Genomic DNA, 23292 nt, shown 5'->3' with positions numbered 1-23292 from the left:
TCTTCCAATGCATTTTAACAACCAGTACATTGCTAGTAGAAGGCAATGAATTCAAAAACGTTTTGCTGCTCTCAAATCAAAGCGAAATAGAAGCGTTTTTGAGTTCGTTATGTCCACCAAGTTTCGAAATAATCGCGTTTGCTCCTCGCTTTCAACATTTCGTCTAAAGAACTTTTTTTTAACTTGCAGAGTGTGAAAAACCTGAAACACATAACATGTAATACACTCAGTTCACAACGTTTGGTGTACCTTTAGGTTATGATTATTACAGGTAAGGATTATGATGATAAGGATTATGATACAATTATTAGGTCGTCGTGTTTCAGTCGCAGACTAGTTTTACTAACATGTTGAAACCAATTTGCAGGAACTTGTTTGCGCTGATAGGCCGCACCGTAAATTCTTCCAACGAGTGTTGCAGTTTTACCACTCCACCTAGAGCAGCACTAATTCTCGCTTAAACATTCCAGCCCATTTTTACCAACGGAAGAGCGTTGTTATCTTTGACCGGTGCCGTTGAAGAGTATTTGATTTTGCCCCCACTTGGTGTACACGGCGCACGGAAAACGGTTGAGTAAACATGTGTAGACAAACATATGACCGGCAGAATTGTGTTGAGCGATGGGTGGTTTGGTAGGGATATTCATATGGTTGGCATCGCAGGTGCGAGGAAGCCGAACTAGTAAAACAAATAGTACCTACCTTCACAACTCTACTGACACCGCGGTCGCGTCTCGGAGCTGTAAGTTCTCGAGTGTTGCATCTATTCGCGACAGTCGCAAATTATTCGTCACGAAGCGTTTAAGCTGTTAAAAGGTGTTTCGGGACTTCGTTTCCTAAAAGCACTGCTCAAACTGAACCATGCCATTTACTGGGACCGATTTATATTAGTTGTATGCATAATTATTGATAGCTCCCATTCAGTCGTAAAAGCGCGGAAGTGTGTTAAAGTACAGCCGTTGTACATTTTCCAATACTAACACTTTTGTGTTACCCGATGGAATCCAAAGTAAACCTCGTCTGTCGACAAAACGTCGGACAAACATGTCCCCACTATCGTGTCATGTTTACACACCCTTGCGTGTGCGGCCCTGTTTAGTTTGTAGAGCAAACATATTTTTTTGTTGTTTTGCTCATACCGTAAGCAAACATGCACACACATATTTTGGCCTCGTGATGAACCTCGAAAGAGCGTGGAAGTTGCTGTTTGCCCAACAATCAGTCATTTCTTTATGCACTGCAAGTAGGAGAAATGGTGCCTCGGTGCGTTTTATAGCACGGAGAAGCGGCAGACAGTTCCTACCTTCCGGTGTTGTGAAATAAGTGGCACTGGGGCGGGAACGGGTTGTTTGTAAAGAAAATTATATTTTATTATCAACTCCACTCCGCATACTTGTGGCAAAACTGCGATTTTGTACTGTGACCCGCTGTTCATTGGATTTTTTGTTGATAGGCGATTCGAGTAGGTTTTTTTCTCATGTTCATTCGTTTATTGATAGGCAAGTCGATAAGTTTACAGACACATTAAAAAAAATAACACAAATATAAAACATGAAATTGTTGTAATCTTTATGAGTGAGTTTAAGATTTACCTCCTTATTTTAACTCTTTGACTCGGATTTAAATCCTTGAAATGAATTACATTTCCCATCTCTAGGATCATAACACACAAAAGGTGAGTAGAACACGTGAGTACAACAACTTTCTAGGCCATGCCTGTCATTTAATGTCATGGCTTACTAGACTTATTTCACCAAGTAGCCGGATAGTCAGTTCATGCTTCAGGGGAACGGTACGGAGGGGATTTTGTGCCGACCCTTTCGTGGGGTACAGGCATCGCTACCAAGTACACCAGCACAACTTAAATTATTTGATTCGTGTAGTTCTTCCGAAAAGGAAAAGTAGTAATAGTTCTAGAGAAAACACGGCCTCGTCTGTAATTATGACCAGACCACATGAGTGGGATATGCCGCAGAACGAAAATGCTTCCCAACAACAGTTAAGTAGAAAATTGAGCTATTAAGTGTTTAAAAAACGCATAAGCCTCTTTACATAAAATAAACTCGGAAACCATCAAACAGTGAGTTAAGAATACCGTCCTACAATTTAGTCGCTACCGTCTGAAGTCCATTGAGCGAAGACAGCTACCTTCATTTTTATATCGCTTTCGCTGTTTATTACTCTGCTCTAAAATGTCGTTTCTTCTTAGCGAAACATTAGCTTCATTCATTGAATCACTCTACATGCCAACCTCGACAAACTACGGTGTCTGAAAAAAAAAACAAATCATCATAATCTTGTACATTTCAAGAAAGTACGTTAGGTGGAAAATGAAGAAAGCATGAAACTATGTTTTTCTTTTGAAGACATGTCGTGCAAACTTATACTCCTTATGATAAGATTTTCTAACTGGTTTGATTGTAGTTGAGGAATGGTTTAATTCCAAAGCATAAGTACAACATCAGCATACAGATTACTATCATTTGAATGGCCTTTCGTTAGATGTACGGCTTGATTGTTCTCTAAATGACTGTTCGCAATAAATTGTTAAAAACTAGGCCTGCCATTTCTGGCTTTCTTTGACGTTATTGACCCGTAACCGCATAGTCAGTCCTGCGTTAGCAGGTTTGGTCCGGATTGTATTTTGGACCGGTCCTGTTGTGCGAAGACCGGCGCCGCTACCAATACACCACCGGGTCGCTTTAAATATAATGTATTTAAATATGATTGATTATAGACAACTATTTACATTCAAGTAAATTCCTATCACCTCCACATATAAGTCAATATTATCAATGGTAGATTTCATATTTATCAGAATAAAACAGAGAATTGAAATTGAGTGAAATGTTTCTGAATCACATTCGTCTTTCATAATTCAATTTTATCCTATTGTCATAACCGGGTATTGAACTACACGTTTGATAATGATTCTTCCGTGGAAATGTTTGTTGCTGTTATACGTTAAAAAAATATCTAACTTGTTTACTACAAGTAATGTTTAATTACGGTTTGTGCTCAAATTCGTTCGTTGGATGAGAATACTTTTCAACTCAACAATTCATATGATAGGAAAAACGTTTTCCCAAAACAAAAAAAATGAAACATTATGCGCTGGCTTCACTTTAAGTCTACTTCAAATGGATAAAATTATTTTGCCCAGTTCGATTGGTTTTTGTTGTTGTTGTTTTTTTTTTGCAAAATCGATTTCCGTTTTTATCTTCCTTCTTCGCCATTCCCCTGTTTCCATTCGTCGACTTCGAGATGTCATCATTGCGATGGCGAAAAGATACCGAAACGCAAGCAAAGACCCCGATTTGCCGCCCGGGTCTGGGCGGCTTGACGCTACGCTTTAATAATGTCAATATACACAGAGGCGGCACAATCACACGCACCGAACGATTCGATTCCGAAACCCATGAACTCCACACCACACCTGATCCATATCCCAACCCTGCTGTATCCCATTCGATCAAACCGGACCAAGTAAAAACACCGACCAAAACTTAACAAAAAAAAAAATACAACCGCGCTACCAGCAGCAGCAGCAGCAACATCACGCACGTCAGTAAGCATTGCTGCGTACAACAGTCACGCAAGAGGAAGGAGTGTGAAGCACCAGAAGCAGAAATATATTTTCGCTCGAAAAACCCCAACGGAGAGCCCCCGCAAGGAATGAGGTTTTTGGGTTTTGTGCTATGTGGTATCAAGGCAGAAGGACGCAAACCTTGGGGGACGTGAAGCACTTTCGAAGGCATGAAAGGAAGCGACGAAATTATTGTGGCAGGGGGCGCATAGCGCAACGCACAAAGCGACAACGACTGAAATGTGTGCATAGTTTGGTTATGGTGCCAAGGGAAGGGTTGCGAGCCAGGAGGAAGTGAGGCGGCGTTGAATGGGGTGTGAGAAGCTTGTCAGAAGAGCTCGGACCGGGAAGGAACAGGATGGTGCCAGGGAGAAGGAAGAGAAGAATGAAATGCGAACCAAGGAAGGGAGGATAAGCACGAGATCTAGAATGATTGGTTTGCCATGGTCGAGAGAGAACCGAACAGGCTGGCGGACGTGACGCAAGGGACGGTATGTGTGTGTGTATGTCGTTGGCGGTTGATTGGGGTTGTGGGCACGCGGGACTAAAATGGTCTGTCTGTGTGAAATATGAAGAGGTTGCAAGAAGGTGGGCGCACGGAGGTGGTGGTGCTTCTACTATCCCTCCACCCCCATTCCCTCTCGCGTTCCCATCCCACTCATTTGCGACTCTGCATTTCCACTTGACAAACCCTAAGGAAAGGCAAAAAATATTGGTTTCTTTTCATAAATAGTCGACGAATGCTGGATTTTCATTGGTCGAGGCTAGCCCATGGAGTTGGTGTAATCTTGCCTGCTGCCTGCACGAGACTCCACGTGGAGTGATCTCGCATCGCTGTGTAGATTTGAAAAGGGACCGCGTTGCGAACTAAAGGGAGAATGGAAAGGAAGAGGAGCTCTCTCTCTCTCTCTCTCTCTCTCTTTCGCTTTCCTATCCAGCTACCTCGAGCTATCGTTTTCGTACGTCGCTACCGCTCTACACACACATATAACATCCTTCCACTCACTCTTCCCATTAGGCACACTCACCTACTGCGATGCTTGTTGTGTTGTGTGAGCCTGGTTTGCTCAGGGCAAACGGGAGGGGGAGAGGGCACGCGGTGAACGTTTTCATTTGTTCGCCGTCGTCTACTCCTCGCTCCGTACCTGCTCACAACCCTCAAGCCCTTAACAACTGCTCTCATTCCTCACCTCACACGAACCTTCGTTTGCCATCTCTACTGAAACACAGCGAAACAACAATAATAGCAACAAAAACACGCGCGCACACATACACAACACACACGTATAACACCCAAACAGTTGTTCTCGTTTTTTTCGTTAGGGGGGCTAGCCTCAACACCGCTGATAGTTACCATTCCCTTCCTTATCCTCCTATCCCTTACCCGGCGACCCTTTTCTGTGGCCCTTCTTTCAACTTCGATTACTCGGTACCTTCCCCGGTTCTCCTCCTGTTGTTGTGCACATGCACACGAATCACAAACGTCCAGTTTATCCCATTTTCCATGCGCGATTGCCTGTAAGCGTTTTTTTTCGCTTGCTTTTTGCTCGCTTCGAGTCCCTGGTTCTGTTCTTACTTTACCTACTAGGGCATGGTTCGAGTGAACTCTTAAGCAGCGGTAAATGCTCACAATTTTCGCTCTCTTCCAACTAAAAAAACTCGAGTTACGTGTCTTCTTATCTTCATCACGTGCAAATGCGTTGCGTCTTTTTCTCACAACTCACGCCGTGGTACGAATGTTTAGTATGGTTTGAGTATGTTTAGTTTACCTGTTTCCTGGTGGTACATCATCTGTTTTCGAGTGTTCATATCTTTGTGTACACTCAGTGAATAACTCAGTAACTTTGATTTCACCTCGTCTGATTATTGTAATTATAGATCTTTCACTATTTGAATTACTTGCATTTACTGGCTTTGGTTTACATATTTACATGCGACCCGTAAGTAATATAACGATAAAAAATAATGCAATCAGTTAACATAGTTCATAAAAAAAAGCAAGAGTTGGCATTTTGAAGTGGAAAATATATGAGTCTGAGTCGATACATGAAAATTCTGGAATAAATGGTAAGAATTTTAAATCAATACACAGCAAAATAATGAAATTTCAGCTCGAGGAGCTTACTCACTCTGATGGTTCTTTATTCCTCGTACGTATTCCAAAAATATTAGATATTTTTCTCAACAATACGGCAAAGAACCGTATTTTTGTGAAAACTTTTTACTATTTATCGATAGGACGTTTTAGTTATAAGAGACTCATTTGTTTTTCTTTCTATTAAACGTTCAATCTTCAACGTTCAACATTCAACGTGAGCAAAGACGGATTTATCGATCTCGGGGCCATAAGCGGTCGGACCAAACGGGAAAAAAAGCATTTTTGTCTCAGTCCAATTATCCTGTTAAGATAAAACACAGAAGAATAATTGAATTATTTCACCTTATCATTTTTTCATTTTTTAATTATCACTTTGTAATTTTTTTATTTTTATAAAGTTTTCGAATCAAGTTCTTTATTCGAATGATCGTAACAACTTAAAACATATCCCTTCGTTTCAAAACCCACTGCTCGTTATGGTCTCTGCGACTTAGTTTTTATTGGATTTATATTCAGTATAAAGGACATTATTTAAACCAGTAATCGATTAATTTTCACAAAACATGCTAAACACTAACGAAAAATGCAGCTACTGGGGGTATGAGGTTTTTACACAAATAGATTAGTTTACATAATAATGGACTGATCGTATTGCTGTGGGAAGTACTGTGGGAAGTATGTAGTAGTATGTAATGCTGCTGTGCAGTCAGGATCCAATGGGCAGTTCTAATAGTCTCTAAAAAATGCTTCAAAATTAGTGGATGCGTTCTTAACTTCATTAGGAAGCAACCTTAGTAAGCTTTGAGACCGACCGATATTCTACTGGTTATGAAGATATGACCAAAACATTGTGTTAATAAACGGTGCTTACAGACACATTTGGACACATTTGGTGTCAATGTTAATGAACACGTGTATTTCACTTGAGAAGATGTTATGAGAAGAAGGGATAATTTTTAAGATGGATTAATTAGCAACTACTCCGCTGAACGTGAGTAATAAAAAAATCGATTTGGAATATCAATAACGAAATGTTTGGCGATGTACCCACGATCCCCACCTACGCTGCAATTTTATAGTAGAATAAGACAACTGCACCGTTCTAGTCCATAATACTTTGTTTTGACACACATATCAGAACATCTTGTAGGCGCTGTTTGTTTTAAAAACTTTTCGTGTACATACAGGGTTTGGTAGGTGAATTGTGAAAATTCATGGTGTTTAGTTACTTGACTTATTTGGTCAGAACCAACAACCAACCTGCCCGCCGGAGCCTGGCGAGTCTAGTTCGTTATACGATAGTAAGTCGATAAAGCTTGAAGAACTCGTCATTGCAGCGGCTCCTCTTTTGATAGCTAGAAATTGGCTTTCACTGAGGTAAGTACGAGGCCTTGCAAAATGCTGATATACACTTTGGTAGTCATCTTAATACCGACATTGTGAAACCACCAAATGACAAAAAGATATCCTACTCGTTGGACAATCACCGAATATATAAATGTTTAAACATTTAAATTGGGTAGAATCTGCGTATGCAGAAGCCATTTTTAAAATGATTAATAATCTTAATATAATTTATGCAACGTTAGGCATAGAGTAAAATCACTACACGTTAACCTCATTACAATTGCGGTTGGATTGTGTCGCGAATAGCGTTTAAATGATGCAACAAGCAAGCAAGGAGGCGATTTCATGTAATGGCGTCCGTGTCGACGGCATAGATCGTATGCTTTGTGGTAATGTTTGTTAATTGTTTTAAAACGCTAACCCACCATCCTCCAAGGCTTCATCCCGGCTGCTCGAAAGTTTTTTTTTGGAGACGATTTAGATTATGATTCGATAATACGATGCTTGACCATTTGCATTGGCATCGAAGCGAAAAGCAGGTTATCCGGTGTAGAGATCTTTAGGGCAACGGAATAATTCATCAGAATAGAAACGGAAAACGAGAGTGTGGAGATGGGCCACTGAATCCATTCATTTGCCGTCATTTATTTGTAATAGATTCACATTTCTCATTTTGACATTTGCCATTTGGCATTGTATGACTTCGTAAATTGTTTTCCGTTTTCTTGTGATGCTTGCTCGAAGCATTACAAGAATGTGTTAGCAATGGTTTAACATATCTTTCATGGCATTGTTAGATATCTGTATATTTCTGCTGTCTTTCGTTGTGATTCTACTTCGATAGCTATTTAAGTTTCAAAACGACGACGTATAGATTTTGGTATCTCAGTCCGTTGATCAAAAACTCATTATGGATTCAACAACGCTTGCTTTCCCTGTCTATATTTTCCATGTCCGCTCCATAGTTCCATATGTTTGAAGTGTCGTAATGGTGTGATGAATTTTCATACCTAAAGATACCAAAATTTCGACTGTGTAGAACTGGAATCAAGAGTATGGCGATGTGATTCTACAGATTATTGGAGTTCTCGCTATTTCTGAAATAGTTTAAAACCTCATCTTGATATGACAACTATCGAAATGCGAACATAAAACAGCCAATTCATTTAGTGCACCGCTTAAGATTCTATTACATTGCAGGAATAATTTCGGTACTTGAGCTTGGCTACAATACATTTGATGCCTTTAAATATAGTGGCAAATGTAAAAGATAGTCAAGAATAATGGTGCCAAATTTTAATTTTAATGTATATAATTCCATGGTTTTGTTAACTTCCTTAACTTGTATTTCTTCCCTTGTTGACAATGACAATGCAATGCTTTTCGCTTCATGTACATAGAAGCAAGTAGTGTAGTTTTTGTATGTAACAAGAACATTGTCCAGAAGCATACTAACCCCCGTTTATTCGAAATTTCAAGACAAGGATCATCAAATCTTTGTAATAAATCCTCACGTCCAACAATTTCAGGACTTTCATGAAAAATGAAAGTGATGAAAATGAAATTGAATGAAATAAAATCGTAAACGATACATCCGGCTTCACCTGGACAGCTTTTTAACCCTATCACTGGCAACCAAAAAAACAGCCTATTCCTAGCAACCGGGGTACATGGGTATGCAGAAAGTTTGGAGGCTTATAACTTTTGCAAACGTTATCCAATATCAATGCAATGTACAGAAGAAAATAAATTTAACTCTCCTAGTTTACGTTACTATCCATAAGTCGCCTCAACTCAAATCCGTTTGTATGTTACAGCTCTTCAAAGTTGACTTGACTTTTGTCGATGAAATGACAAAACATCTAAAATAATTTTTTTAGTTCTTTAATAAATTTGCATACCAAAATGCTTTTGATAGTTCGTAGAGTTGTGTACCACAAGTCTAAAATAAATTTTTCAGAATTTTACTGAAAGCAAGTAAAAACATAAAGGAGCTTAAGTTTGAAATAAAACCGTTACATAAAACCCGTCTTCATTGCTAAACTCATTCCCAATATAAAATAACCCAATCAAATTCAAATTCACTTTTTTAAAAGTTTTCAACTTTAAATTTTCTAGTCTTTTTAATAGTTATACGTAAAAAATCAAAATAATGTCAACACAACTCTATAAAACTTAATTTAAAAAAACTGAATTGTCTGTAACGGTTTTATTTCAAATTTAAAATAATAAAACTTTTTATTTACTTTCCCTGGATTTCTGAAAAATATATGTTAGACTCCTGGTACACAGCTCTAACGACTATGAAAACCAATTTGTTGCAGAAATTATGTAAAGTACTGAAATAATTATTTTTGAAGTTTTATATTTTTTTTAAAAAATCATGTCAACTTTGAAGAGTCATAACATGAAAGCGGATTTGAGATGAGGGGAAGTATCACTTGCAATGTAAACTAAAAGAGTTTAATTTATTTTCATCTATACATTGCATCGATATTGGATAACGTTTGCAAAAGTTATAAACCTCCATACTTTCTGACTATTGAAAAATACCATGAATTTCATATATATTCCAAGTTTTGAATAGCTACGATTCGTAGAAAAAAAGTTAATAGGGTAATAGGGAAATAGGGAATAGGGTTAATCTTTTGATATTAAATTCAATTCTTGATCACAAATTCTAATGTTTTTCAAGATACCATTTTGAAACCTCATCGTGCAATTAGACGGTGACAATTTTCTCGGAGACTTTTTTCTCCGAGATTTTTCGATTAAATGCAATGAAAAGTCCATATATAAAAAACGGCTTCCCATTTACATCGCGTGTATGAAGTGGCTCTATTTTGGCTGGTTTGCTGTTGTCATTTATTCATACATACAAGACTTATCCACAAAAACAAGTAATTTCAAGCTTAAAATTAAATTTATATTATCTGCATACATACAAGTATAAACACCCACAAGTGGCATGGAAACAAACAAATGAGCGCAGAAATGTCTCGGTCACCGAATTGTCAACGTCTAATTGCACGATCATTGGAAAAATTGAATAATTTATAAACTGTTTTACTAAACCTGATATTTATTTTTAAGTAATGTTCTAAAGGTTCTATGGCCTTTTTTAGGGATTATTTTGCCCCACGTTACCTTTTCTGCGTTGAATGACAGAACAGTCACTGTGCAATTAGACGGTGACAATTTTCTCGGAGACTTTTCGATGAAATGCGATGAAAAGTCCATATATAAAAAACGGCTTCCCATTTACATCGCGTGTTTGAAGAGGCTCCATTTAGGCTGGTGTTCTGTTGTCATTTATTCATAAATACAATAGTCTTATCCACAAAAACAAGTAATTTCAAGCTTAAAATTTAATTCATATTATCCGCATACATACAAATATAAACACCCACAAGTGGCATGGAAACAAACAAATGAGCGCAGAAATGCTCGGAGAAACGAACTTTTTTTGCTGGATTGAGCCAATTCAAAAAGTCTCGGAGAAAAAGTCTCCGAGAAAATTGTCACCGTCAGCGGAAAGCTATAAACATCTTGTGCGCCTTGCACTGAGATCTCGTAGTCAAAACATTGCCGACGATAAAAAATAATTGGGAACCAGATTACGCTACGCGTTGTTTCTTTACTGGGTTTATCTGTGAAGCATTTCAATTCCGTTGAAATATAGTTTCGTTCGTTTTAAATGATTTTCAACACATCATGCCATTCGGACTGCGCGAACGTTCCCCATGTGTGCAATACGAGTGTGCTCGAAACAGAAGGTGTTTAAATATACAGTTGTTCTTTGCATTTCGATTTTAATAGTTAGGTTCAAATTAAATATATTTTTTTGCGAGCTGTGTACGAAGTTTAATGAGAAACTGCGCATATCGTAACAACATGTTTCGGAAATCAACGATGCATTTAACGTGTATTTTAAAAAGGTCTCAAGTCTCTATGTTAGTTAGTGCCGTGTAGACTGTCAAGAAGCGTTGAAAGATAACATCGCACATATTATGGCTATCCATTATGGCAACAAACCAAACATAAACATTAATGATACTTGCATCGACGGCAAGCTATTGCAATTTCAATCATTAATTTAGCTTTATCCTGCAGGAAAGCAGCTAAAAACTGAGGTAGAGTGAGAAGAAACTGTTTGAAGCAGAAGTTAAACAATGTCTGATCCACACGACGAACTTTGTCCACCAAATCAAGAAGACGATGAACTAACCTTGCCGCGCGCGAGTATCAACAAAATAATCAAAGAACTGGTAAGATTCGATTGTAATTTTGTTCAATGCCTTACGAAACTCGAATATTTACCTGTAACACTACTCTAGGTTCCCTCAATCCGAGTGGCAAATGAAAGTCGTGAGCTAATATTGAATTGCTGCACCGAGTTCATTCATTTAATCAGTTCGGAAGCGAATGAAGTGTGCAATCAGCGGAACAAGAAAACCATAAATGCCGAGCACGTATTGGAGGCCCTCGATAGGCTCGGTTTTAAAGATTACAAACAAGAAGCGGAGGCAGTTTTGAACGATTGCAAGCAAGTGGCCGCCAAACGTAGACGACAAAGTACGCGGCTGGAGAATTTAGGCATCCCCGAGGAGGAGCTGTTACGACAGCAGCAGGAATTGTTTGCTAGGGCCCGGGAGGAACAGGCAGCTGCTGAACAGCAACAGTGGTACAGCGTCCAGACGGCAACACTGCAAAATGCTGAGCTGTTCCAGAAACAAATGTCACAAGACGAGGACGACAGTGATGAATATTAAGTTCAATCGGTAAACCACTATACATATTGTGCTCCGTTCCGTATTGAAGAAAGAAAATAATAGAAATTGATGCGACATACCGGTCCAAAAATTTCATTCGGACCAATCCTCCGTAGCAAGGGCTGACTAGGATACGTGGTAACATTAATTCTAGTAAGCCAGAAATGGCAGGCATGACCTAGAAGGTCGTTACTCCAAGAAGAGATATATATATAGAGAGAGAGGGACTATTGTCCGGTCGGTAAGTAATTAAGGATAAACTTAATCGGTGAAATAGCATCAATAAAGTGTTAATAACAGCGAGCTGCATGAATCGCAAGGTGTTCGGCTATGCTAGGTTTGTTGAGTAACTGATATTTATTTAGCAATACCATTTAGGTTTTGCCGTTCTTCTTGAATAAATAAAAACTATTATCAAACTGTAAAACTGACATCACTTACTCTGTTTTTCAACACTATCTGATCGAATTGCTTGATCAGCTATTTTAACTACAAATTCTTTTTTTTCTCGATGAGAGTGAAGAAATAAACTTTATTGTTCACTTGATGTCAAAAAGCCTGCTTACAGATGTTTTGCAATGTTACGAAAAGACGAAAGAGCAAATTTAAATTGCCAAAACATCCGTTTCGTGACTTAGTTGGGTCTGCAGATTAGACAGCTTGTTTTTCAACACTTGGACGCCCATTAATACAATATTTTCTGGCTTGAGTGCACCGGACGACTCAACATTAAAGAAGAATTTGTTTGGCTTCAACTCCCAGTTGTAATCTGCTTCATCTGCAATATGAACAGATTTATATATTTCGTTCTAGATCATAAAACTTCATCATGACTTACATTTGTCGTCATCCAGCTCTGTGTGCTCTGATTTCGGCCATTCGTCAGGCTTTGGATAAAGCGTATGTCTCATAGCGTTGTCTGGATCATATTCAAAACTAACTCCACAGGTAGGATTCCATTTGGCATGTTCTTTACCGAACCCTTTTTTTGCGTACGCTTTCAGCTTTAGCTCTTGTCCTTTACGTAGCTTAATAATGAGGATTTCATCCGTTCCTTCCCCGTATTCATTGTCTTCATCGTCTCGATGTCTTGATGTGACTGGTAACACACGAGGATCGCTTGATTTTAGATCTGCTGTTGTTACGTGCCGAGTGTGTTCTTCGTTGCATTTCACATCAAGGGTAAATTCAACGCTACACTCATTACAAAAATCCAAACAGGGACAATCCCGACTGTATTGCATACGGTCTACTACTTCATCAGAAATAAGTGGTATTAATCCGACTCGGTGTGCAAGAAACTCGTCGGCCAGAACGGTTGTATTTGATTCCAGTTGAACCCAATCAATTGCCAGCGTCGGCGTTTCTGCGATGAACACCCGGCGAAGACTGTTTGCCACACTGGAAAGTTCAAAGAACATAACCAAACATTTAAGCAAACTGCCTTGTTCGCTTGTTAGATTTTTCTACCTCAATTCGGTGTCTTCGACTATAAACTTCACATTTTCGTCGGTCAGCTCCGATATTGTAACCGATGGTTGGTTGGCGTACGGCATTTTCAGGCAAGGGAATCTGGATGATGCTTCTGGAATGATAGCGACAAATGATGCTTTGCAACCAAAGGTAAACAATTTATCAATGACATTTCAGAGCGCCCGAGGCGAGGTATTGATGTATATTTTTCACTGGCATAGAATGGAGAATGAAAATAAACAAACATCAAAGTGCGGTATGGCAAGCGTAATTTCCAGCGGGTTTCGTGAAGATTGTGCAGATTTTTTAGGTGAATTTGCAAAGCTGAAGGCACCGGATTATCAAAGTTTTTGCCAGGAATGGAAAAGAACCAACTTTCAATACATATTTTAGTAGGTTCAACGAAGCGTGCCTTAATTTGGTCGTCTTGCAACTAACGTTTTTTTTTCGTTCTAGCGGACGGAATACGGATGCAGAAATGGCAGAATATTTAGGGGAAATATTTTACACCGTAAAAAAGTGTTTCTTTGCTTCCAAGAATCAGTTTGAACGCATCGCAGCATTCTATCTGCTATATACGTTGTACTTCAAGCAGCCATTGTTTATGTTTTGCAAGATACGGCTCACATTAACGGAGTGGCGTGTGATGAAAGATTTTGCTAGACATCCATACAATGGCCAGAAATTACCGCAAGTAACAGTTATACTATGGAAGCTGTTCAAATCAGATGCTTTTCGTTTCGTGCACGAAGAGCTAGAACGGGGGTTTGATAGGTTTTATTTAAAAAGTTCTGGAACTAGCTTCGACAGTTCCGGACCATTGCGAACAAGTAAGGATTTGGAAAAAGAGCTGCTATCTTTGACGACGCCTGGCGAACTTATCAACGCGATGGAGATACTTGAAATGGCCTACAATGAAATGAAAGAAGCGCTTGATGGTATGTATCGTTTTGTGTGTTATATTTGTTTATGGGCAGAATAAGTTAGACAACGGAATTATTGTTTTTAAAGCATTTAATTACAAATTATGAAAAGAGGCTAAATAATGTTACACCAAAAGCCCAACGCCCCATATAAAGCAATAACATAAATATTTTGTGGTTTCTTTTATGTTTATGACGCTGGGACTCATCGGCATAAAGTCTGACTTACTAGGGGGTCACAAGCCTTTTGGGTTACAGTTACAGATTTTTTTTTGTCAATCATCAACCATCGATGTGTGGTATGTTGCTCTATCCTGTATTTTGTTCCATTAAAACGGTCATATGGCCGTATGGTCGACAAAGTTTACGAAAAAAACAACTTATCCCTAGCCGGCTCCGTGATATAGCTCTATACTGTAGTGAGACAACTTTTTGATCCTCAGAAACATTGTCTTTTACCAAGAGTTCTTCTATTCTTTCATAAAATAGATATATAATCCCTTATTAATTTTAACACCGGCCCCAATGAAAACTTTAGGCTAAATTTTTTAACTGTTGGAGTCCACAAAGATTAACCATAGAGACACAAAGATTAACCATAGACTAACCGGATAATAGGATATAAACTTAAGCTTCACCTTCTGGAGTGCACTATCATAATATTTTTAGAGGGATGAAGCAAACTTTGCATCGCTTGTTTGCAAAACTTTCTCACAAATTTACAATAATGGGATTTAACGTTAACGAGGTAATAGAGCAGCTCCCCACTTTACACTACTGTTTGGGATCGGATGTATCTAGTTTTCGCATATAGCATATATATTTTTTTCGCCATTTCAATGAAACTTCATTTTTAAGAGTTGAAATATAACCGTGTAAAATAACGGGTCAGAGAAAATGTCGCAATCTAATTACGTTGAAATAAGTGGAATTATTAATTTAATTATGACCTTTTCCTGGACCGAGATGAAGGAAGTGAACTATCTTACTTTGCAGTATAAACAATTTTACTTCGACTTCGGATTCGACTTTCGTGGAAATTCGAGATACGCGGATTTTTCCCGGGTTATAGTGGTCCGCTATAATAGCGTATCTCGGGGACTGCCTATACATTCAAAATTGATATTCATACGATTATTTCAAGATTTGCAATGAAAGTTTATTTATGAACAGTAACAATAAAAGTCAATAAGTTTTTGGTATTATTTAAAATTTCATGATTCGAAACTCCATTTTATATACAAAAATCCGCGAAATGTTAAATTTATAAAATCCGCGAATCTCCCAATCCGCGTTAGTCTATAACCGTGTAACTCGCGTATTGACTGTAATTGATGATACAGGATTGGTTTCATCATTTTTGCTTTTTGAAGTCGCACCTGGCAAATAATAATACGGAAAACATTTAGATTGCCTCTCTTTGCATGTTCTACGACGTTTTATTTGAAAATCGCTCCACCGACATGTGGCCGGTTTGTAGTTGCACGATGACTGTACTGAACGCTGTACTGTGTATTTTCATAGTCACGTCAACACACTCCTAGTTTGGTTTCTATTGAAGATTTATTTCTCCGATATTTATTCATATAATGGATTTGTAATAAAATGTGCCTGGTAATTTGGACCAATTTGAGACGCCCGTAGTGCGAAAGTACAATTGATGTGGGAATGTAAAAGTTTTTTCACAGGGTAAAAGCTGTCAGATAGCTGTCATCGCAGTGAAGTCGAAGTTGAAGAAAAACAAATCATTCGTATTTAACATATTTTTCACAACATTTAAACATGTCGGAAACAATGTTTGATGCTCGTGCGTATTGTAAAATCATGCTGCACGCAGCGAAGTATCCGCATTTAGCTGTAAACGGATTACTTTTGGCAGAAAATGGTAAGCCAAACGTGATTGTTGATGTGGTACCTCTGTTTCATCAATGCCTTCATGTGTCACCCATGGCTGAAGTAGCGATGGTTCAGGTATGTATAGCTTTTCAGCAAGGTGCAATTACTATTTTGACTATCAGTGGGGCTTGAATATGGTTCTTTTAATAATTGTAGGTCGAAGTTAAAGCATCCCAAAAAGGACAACTGATTGTTGGATATTACGTGGGATGCGAGAATTTCTACGACAACCGATTTGAGCGGGCACCGGGTATACGGATTGCGGATAAAATAGCCGAACATTGTTCCGATGCTTGTGTTGCAGTTATCGATAACCGTGCTATTTCGATTAATATGCGCTATCCAGCATTAAGGATTTGGCAATATCGAGACAATCGCTGGCTGAAAGCAAAATGTGTCGTAGAAAATGATCACGTTACTTTTGATGCTGTATCCTGCTTGTTACAGCGTGGCGCTGCAAAGGAATTGCATGACTATGATAATTACCTGGACAACACGCAAAACGATTGGAATAACGTGCATTTTAACGGAGATTTGAAGCAAATTCTTTCCATGTTTTAAGAAAAAATGCATTTGTCACCATTGAGTTGAAATATATATATGTGTAACTTATATGATCCCTCAAATGCTATATTTTATTCGTATGTTTTTTAGTCATTGAAAAGTTGCAAAAATATACACATAACAAAATGAAGCATAATATTTACACAACACAATACGTTAGAACTAACATTGTACATACTATTCCTGACAGAGTATTTAGTAAACTTTATGTGTACAATAATGCTGTAGTAGATAATTATGTTTTCTTTTTGTTACGTTTTTACATATTTTTTTTAAACATTCAACGAAAGATAACGGTGCATCAGCTACAGAATCAATCGTTGGTGACAAAATACCTCAATCAACATTGATGGAAAGTCTGCGCAGCGATATAGATTCACTTGGAAGCATGCTACGTAGTAACGAAAATCAGACTGCAATACGTTCCAACCTAAACTTGACAGAAGAAGATACTGACTCCGTGGGAGCTAAGCGATATTCGTTGCGAAGGAAAGCATACAAGCGGGAAGTAAAAAAGAAAGTATTTCGCATTGCAGGACGAGAATGCCCAAACAGCTCAGAGGAATCGGATGATAAAAATTCTTCCGGTGTAGCTGAAAAATGTGCAAATATAGAGCAAGTAGAATCAAAGCGCGGGGGATTTCGAAGCCTTCATCATAAAGCGTCCAAATTAAGGTAACAAATATGTTTATTTATCTTAACAAGAAAACTAAAAAAGGTTTTTTGTACATTTTTTTACAGGGACAATTAAACTGATCATAATCATCATCAAATCATCATTCATCATTCTGAACTGAAATATTTGGTATAAATTTAAAATTTCAAAAATATTTAATATTTTTTAGTTTTAACATTGAGTTTAACATTTTTAATAACTTTTTTATTTTGCATTTAGAAAATAGAAAGCGCTTAATTCGAGAATTTAGAATCGTACAGCAACCTATTGTGAATTATGAAGCTAGCCATTTTATTTTAATTGGTATTAGACTTTCAGTAACTCACTAAGGTTCAATCAGGCTTAGTGTACACAATCACTATTTGATGTTTCATATGTGAAGCAAGTGCATTAAAACAATTTAGCATAGGGTTACGCCAAGGCGCTCCAACCTACGGTCCACGGGTCGCTTGCAGAGAGCCTGCAGTGCGGCCACGATGCTATTGCTCAATTAGAACACATGCAACTGGATTATTCACATAAATGTAAAATATTTTCTGACCTTTCATCCCTGGGTTACGCGATCTGCCATCACACTTCTCCCGTAGGGAATAAGGCACTATTAGTGATTCTGTTTATCAAGATACAATCTTTTCCCAAGTTATGCGAATAATGCGTGCCAGAGAAATTCGCGTAACTCGGATTCCCTTCAGAACATCGTTTATAGCTAGTTATCAGTGATCGATTTCTTCTTTTCTTTTTTTCATTTGTTAATTTATTTCATTCATTTAATGGGCCTCATAAGGCCCCTTATAAGCTTAAATATACATTTACTTTTAACACGTAGTTAAATAAATAAAAAAATATTTATGTAAAATATAAAATATAAAAATATATTTTCTTTATATTGTATTGTTTTTGAAAATATATTTTGTTTATATTGTCAAATTTTTGGGATTCGCATATCTTGAATTCGCTTAACTCGAGTGTCGCGTAGCTCGGGAAAAGACTGTACATGTTTGCTCGATGGAATAAACAAAACATAAAATGATAATTTAATCTATTCAATTTGGGTACATGCGTCTTATGTGTATTCCAAAAAATGGTCAAGTTTGGAAAGGGAAGGCAAAAAAAGGCACAAAAACACAAAAACATAAATCCAAAAACATAAGTGCCCTCATCATTACGATATCAGAAATGTATTTCTTGTGTTGTGTCCAAAAAATAATGAACAGGATTTCAAAATGGAAATGGCACTACAACGATTTCAAGCGGCACGGCAACGGATGTTCGAGCGAAACGCATGTACTGTATATTTGTTGAAGAGAACACTGGCGCCTATACACTTTGATCCTGGCCCTTAGGCCGAGTAGCGATGCAATGGCGCATATAAATATGAGAGAAATAAATATACAAAGATCAGTCGTCAGTCGAACCACCAACCAAGCGGTTTACCCTACCGTTACTCTGTTGATCAATTTTCGCATGCACCAAATTTTTAGTAAAACAACCAGGCCGTTCTTTATGAAATATAAAAAAAATATAACAAGAACATCATCGCCCATGGCAGAAACATAATCCTGCGCACCCTCCCCCACCCTTCTTGTTAGACGAGAAAAAAACTCGAATTATTCTATTATTTAAATGTACTGTTGTTGTAGTACGCTCACAGCATTAATTTTTGATGGCCGTATAAAGTTTTATATTTTACGCGCTTTTACATTTGTAAATTATGGTACAAATGGCATCTAAATCAATTCTTGAATGTATTTTGTTTTCTATCGAAATAAGCGCAAGTTTATTGAGGCGTTCCTGTACCATTGATGATCGTAAATAATTTTTTTTAAATTTTTTATTTACTAAAATTCATTTCACAAGACGTTACACTTACTGGTAACGAAAGAAAAATCCTCAAGCTTTTCGTTATATTTTCATACAGATTTTTTAAAACATCTGTTTTTATTCGAGAAAATCTCTTACACTTTCAAAATTATCCATCAGTGATGGCATTTTAGATTTAAACAGTTCTAATTCAGATTTGAGTCCAGCATCTCAACATCTCTAGAATATTTACGAGCAAAATCGGTAGCATTCGCTCGTTTTTAGTTTTTTTCCGTTTAGAAAAGCAAACAACTTGACCACTGCCGTAAGTTCTTTGGATCTCTAGGACAATTCTTTCATCATTTTGTAGAAGATGTTACTGATTTCTACAGTAAATTCCTCCGCTCTAGTGCAATACTGCTTTGACGTATCAAGCGATTTCTCTGCAAATCGTTTTTACCTACATTAAATAGTTTCTGGTAAAAGTCATCGATATCCATCATACAACAAGCATTTCTAGCTGCGAAGAAATATTGTCAATACATCTTTCACGCATAACATTCAATGTTGATATCAATCCCTTAATTAACTTGTACGTGGTGTCGTACTGTGTTCATGTGACGACTAATTCCTGTCACTGTGATCTTTAAGGGAAATGTCTAATTTTCCAATAAGGTTGCGCAATGTTTTTAGAAAATGATCAAAAAAGCTTCGTCTCATCAACATACACGTACTCGAAAACAATCTTGAGATTGTAGTCAAGGAGCAGTTGGTTCATTATTTGAATGGAAACGAGCTATTGATTCGCGAGCAGTTGGAATATCGGCAAAGGCACTCGCGGCGTTGAACTGGCGAATCTTGTACTTGGGAAAGTTCACCGCTATAAATCACTAATTACACCACATTTCGATTTTTGCTCGTCCATTCTATTTCTTGGAAATAAGGGGCAAATTATTAGGCTTCAACGATTCCAGAATCGTATTGTTAGGTTGATTTTGGGTTGTGGTCAACGTACATCGCCTGCTGAATATCCTAAATATCCTTATGCCGAATATCCTGTAATAAATGTCGGTAGAGCAAAAGATTGTGTACCATACTATGACATTTATATTTCGGCTTCTATACGGCCTATTAATAAAATTATAATATAATAATTCGCCGGTCCGGGTATAATAATCAGGGGATCTGACGTTTATAGGTACACTGCACACTCAGGGCAGATGAAGCCACGGTTCCAAACTCATTATTATTTTTCGGGGTTATTTTACCACGTAGCCGGATAGTCAGTCCTTGCTACGGGGGATTGGCCCGGATGAGATTTTAGTCTGGTCCGTTCGTGTGAAGACCGGCTACGCTACCATCATGCCATCGGGCCGTATGAGATGGAACTTATCATCATCAAAAGTAAAAACAACCAAGCGAATCGATGGATATTTCAATATGAGGTGAAATATGTAAAAATTTGATATGTACACCGTTAAATTTTTTAAAGTTTGGAATGAAATATGTTTTTGTATGGAGTATTATTCTGTATGACTCTACCCTTATAAATGCTTTTACTATTTAATTGTGTTATAACGACTTCTCAATTTAGCGTCCCCGCAGTATCGGCGCCCTTGGCGGTCGCCAACCAGGCCAACCCTACGCAAACCCCGTTATATCACTGCTCAAAATACGCAGGTGATCTGTTAATAAATCATGAAATAATGCCATAAAACTATTAACAAAGAAGCACTTCTTAAAACAGATTTGTATTATAATTACTGAAATAAAATATAATAATATAATTGTTTGGAATATTTGATTAATTAATGTCCTTGAAGAAAAAAATATGGCAGTGAGCCCTTTCTTTGTTCGGAGAAGGAATTTTCAAGCGTAATGTGAATTATAATGTGAATTATGTGAACTAATGGGAATTATACATTATATTGAGATTCCAATAGATGTCATCGTTACGGACTGGTCATGAATAAAAAGAAAAGACAAAAAAACACAATAATGGAGTTCCCGTACCAGAACATGCTCTTAGTATTTTGCTTTTTAGCGACACATTTGTGCTTATATTACAATTTTTGAATCTCATTTCAACGCGTCAAGCTGAATGGCATGACATGACTGAGGTTAGGCATGAAATTGGAAACCATTCATACCACCGGATGGTTGTCTCATTGATGATCTTCGTTCGACTATAGCGCAAGTCCAGATAAATGTCACCATTAAAATGCTAATCAACGAAATATTACACTACTGAGTCTCCCACAGTCAACTAACCATCACACATTTGAACATTGCTAGTCACCCGCGTTTAAGACGATTTATTTATTGGCCCAATCAACTTATTGTCTCGACTGCACAGTGGACATCGTCCTTCCATTCATAACAACGCACTGCTGTTTTGGACAAGATAATTGTATGTTACTGTTGCCGTGATTTGATCGGGCAACGCGTTTGTGGTGTTCATTCTCCAACACACTTTCGCATGAACGAAATGATTGAATTGGCGAAGTTGGCGCAGTAACCATATACATAAATTCGTTGTTTCTAATGGCAATAGGTTGTATTGGAAGTTGTTGTAATGTTGTCACACTATTTCAATGTTTGAGAGCTGAAGCTATAGTTTAGCATAATTTGCATACCAATTTGGTCACCGTATCACTCGAACAAGACTTGTAATTTATTTCACAGGAAGCCTTAACCAGATTTTGGAGACCATTTAGTAACCCATTAGCCACAAAGTTTTATCGAAATCTGATGCATCTTGTATTGTTTCCATTGAACTATTATTCATGAATGTGTAGGAAGATTCAAATGCGTTGAAACGATAGATTCCGAGAAATGTTTTGGGTTTGTCATATCTGCGAACTACAAGCAGAGAAGGTAAGGAAAAAAACTATCGGCGAATTGATACTACAGCATAGCACATAAGGTAGGGTTTGGCAACATAACTTTTCCATGTTCAAACTTCCTGTGGGTAAATCGTTGTTAGATAAGAAAAAGTACAATTAAAATAATATTATTATTCATATCATTCTTCAATAATCATAAATGAATAATAATCATTCATCAATTAAATATTACGATTCTCATCAATTCTTTGCGGTAGAGAATCCAGAATTTGTATACTTATTCATAAATTATAGAAAGAAACCCTTAACGGAAATAAAAAAAATATAAATTATGACATCACAGGTGGTAACTGTTAATAAGTTTTTAAAATTTGTTTTCGGAATAACGTTTAATGGTATTTTTCCTAAAGATATATTTGAGTTTTTGAAATCGACTGGCGATCATTTTACACTTTATCGAAATTTGCCTACCCCTGTTCAAGACGATCGTACGAGACATTTAGCCGCGCCAGTTCGTCTTTGCGTGCGGTATATGCATGTGGTCATCACGACCATTCAAACCATCGTCAGTTTGAGGAAAAGAGATATTGCTAAGACATTGCGATGGGGAGAATGAAGCCTGTGCAGATGGTTTATAAATAACGAACAACGTACCTTATGGGTGTAGTATATCGTACCACGCATATGCATGACAGGGTGGGAGCAAGGTTTAAGGATTTTTTTTTCAAGTTCGATGTGATGTTGACCAGACTGGTCGGTGTATGAATCAGTCTGTCGGTGGATTCTGTGAGCGCCGGATAGAACTTTGTTGTTACTGTGGACGATCGTGTTTGATTGTCGAATGTAACCGGCCAATCTTTGTGTTTCACAGTTTTGTTTAGTGAATTTCATTCTCTCTGTATAAGGCTGCCCTTTGGCGTCACGGTCAAGTACAAAAGGGAGCGTCCTAGTGTTTTGCCGGTCTACCATGTCAAATTGATTGATTGCTCTATCGGCGCGGATTGGGGTTGATCATTCCCCAATCCAAAACATTGAATTTGTTCGTCTGGTATGAAAGGTGAAAACGAATCGATTTGTATTTATCTAGCAGTGCACCATGTGTTTGTCTGTTGCTGTGTTTCTCTAAACCGATGATCTGTCGTGCACGACACACCTACCTTCGATAGTTTGTAGCTGATTTGCGGATCCGCATCGCGTTTCTCTATCCCACTCGTATTCCGGTACTTCATTGGCGTTGGTCGTGTATTTCTGGTAGCGATCGTGATTGAAGCAAAGTAGGGTTAACGGCAAACTAAAACAAACACAAAAATA

At 37.8% G+C, this 23292-nt stretch overlaps 4 protein-coding genes across 4 annotated transcripts; 3 read left to right on the top strand and 1 right to left on the bottom strand.

Annotated features, from left to right (window-relative positions):
• The first annotated feature begins 11203 nt into the window (after positions 1–11203).
• Positions 11204–11803, top strand: LOC128707293 (protein Dr1). The gene is made up of 2 exons (XM_053802244.1): positions 11204–11299; positions 11369–11803. Exons 1-2 carry the CDS (start codon positions 11204–11206, stop codon positions 11801–11803), a joined length of 531 nt encoding a protein of 176 aa, XP_053658219.1.
• A 605-nt stretch (positions 11804–12408) lies between these two features.
• Positions 12409–13359, bottom strand: LOC128719708 (DNA-directed RNA polymerase II subunit RPB3). The gene is made up of 3 exons (XM_053813336.1): positions 13274–13359; positions 12642–13204; positions 12409–12581 (listed from the first exon to the last, which is right to left on the bottom strand). Exons 1-3 carry the CDS (start codon positions 13357–13359, stop codon positions 12409–12411), a joined length of 822 nt encoding a protein of 273 aa, XP_053669311.1.
• Positions 13360–13534: 175 nt separating this feature from the next.
• Positions 13535–17338, top strand: LOC128718170 (snRNA-activating protein complex subunit 1). The gene is made up of 3 exons (XM_053811839.1): positions 13535–13668; positions 13733–14214; positions 16950–17338. Exons 1-3 carry the CDS (start codon positions 13535–13537, stop codon positions 17336–17338), a joined length of 1005 nt encoding a protein of 334 aa, XP_053667814.1.
• LOC128706781 (ER membrane protein complex subunit 8/9 homolog) lies at positions 15982–16656 on the top strand. The gene is made up of 2 exons (XM_053801723.1): positions 15982–16170; positions 16252–16656. Exons 1-2 carry the CDS (start codon positions 15982–15984, stop codon positions 16654–16656), a joined length of 594 nt encoding a protein of 197 aa, XP_053657698.1.
• Positions 17339–23292: the final 5954 nt, after the last annotated feature.

The sequence above is a fragment of the Anopheles marshallii genome, chromosome 2, assembly GCF_943734725.1.
Source record: "Anopheles marshallii chromosome 2, idAnoMarsDA_429_01, whole genome shotgun sequence".
NCBI classification, from domain to species: domain Eukaryota; kingdom Metazoa; phylum Arthropoda; class Insecta; order Diptera; family Culicidae; genus Anopheles; species Anopheles marshallii.
The sequence above is the reverse complement of the archived record's forward strand: the minus strand, read 5'-3'. Positions and strand labels throughout refer to the sequence as shown.

Coding starts and splice junctions, on each gene's coding strand:
- LOC128707293 (XM_053802244.1), top strand. CDS start 11,204: ATGTCTGATCCACACGACGAACTTTGTCCACCAAATCAAGAAGACGAT. Junction 11,300..11,368: donor ACAAAATAATCAAAGAACTG/GTAAGATTCGAT, acceptor ACACTACTCTAG/GTTCCCTCAATCCGAGTGGC.
- LOC128719708 (XM_053813336.1), bottom strand. CDS start 13,359: ATGCCGTACGCCAACCAACCATCGGTTACAATATCGGAGCTGACCGAC. Junction 13,205..13,273: donor GTCGAAGACACCGAATTGAG/GTAGAAAAATCT, acceptor TGAACTTTCCAG/TGTGGCAAACAGTCTTCGCC. Junction 12,582..12,641: donor AGAGCTGGATGACGACAAAT/GTAAGTCATGAT, acceptor TTCATATTGCAG/ATGAAGCAGATTACAACTGG.
- LOC128718170 (XM_053811839.1), top strand. CDS start 13,535: ATGGCAAGCGTAATTTCCAGCGGGTTTCGTGAAGATTGTGCAGATTTT. Junction 13,669..13,732: donor AACTTTCAATACATATTTTA/GTAGGTTCAACG, acceptor TTTTCGTTCTAG/CGGACGGAATACGGATGCAG. Junction 14,215..16,949: donor AATGAAAGAAGCGCTTGATG/GTATGTATCGTT, acceptor ATTCAACGAAAG/ATAACGGTGCATCAGCTACA.
- LOC128706781 (XM_053801723.1), top strand. CDS start 15,982: ATGTCGGAAACAATGTTTGATGCTCGTGCGTATTGTAAAATCATGCTG. Junction 16,171..16,251: donor CTGAAGTAGCGATGGTTCAG/GTATGTATAGCT, acceptor TAATAATTGTAG/GTCGAAGTTAAAGCATCCCA.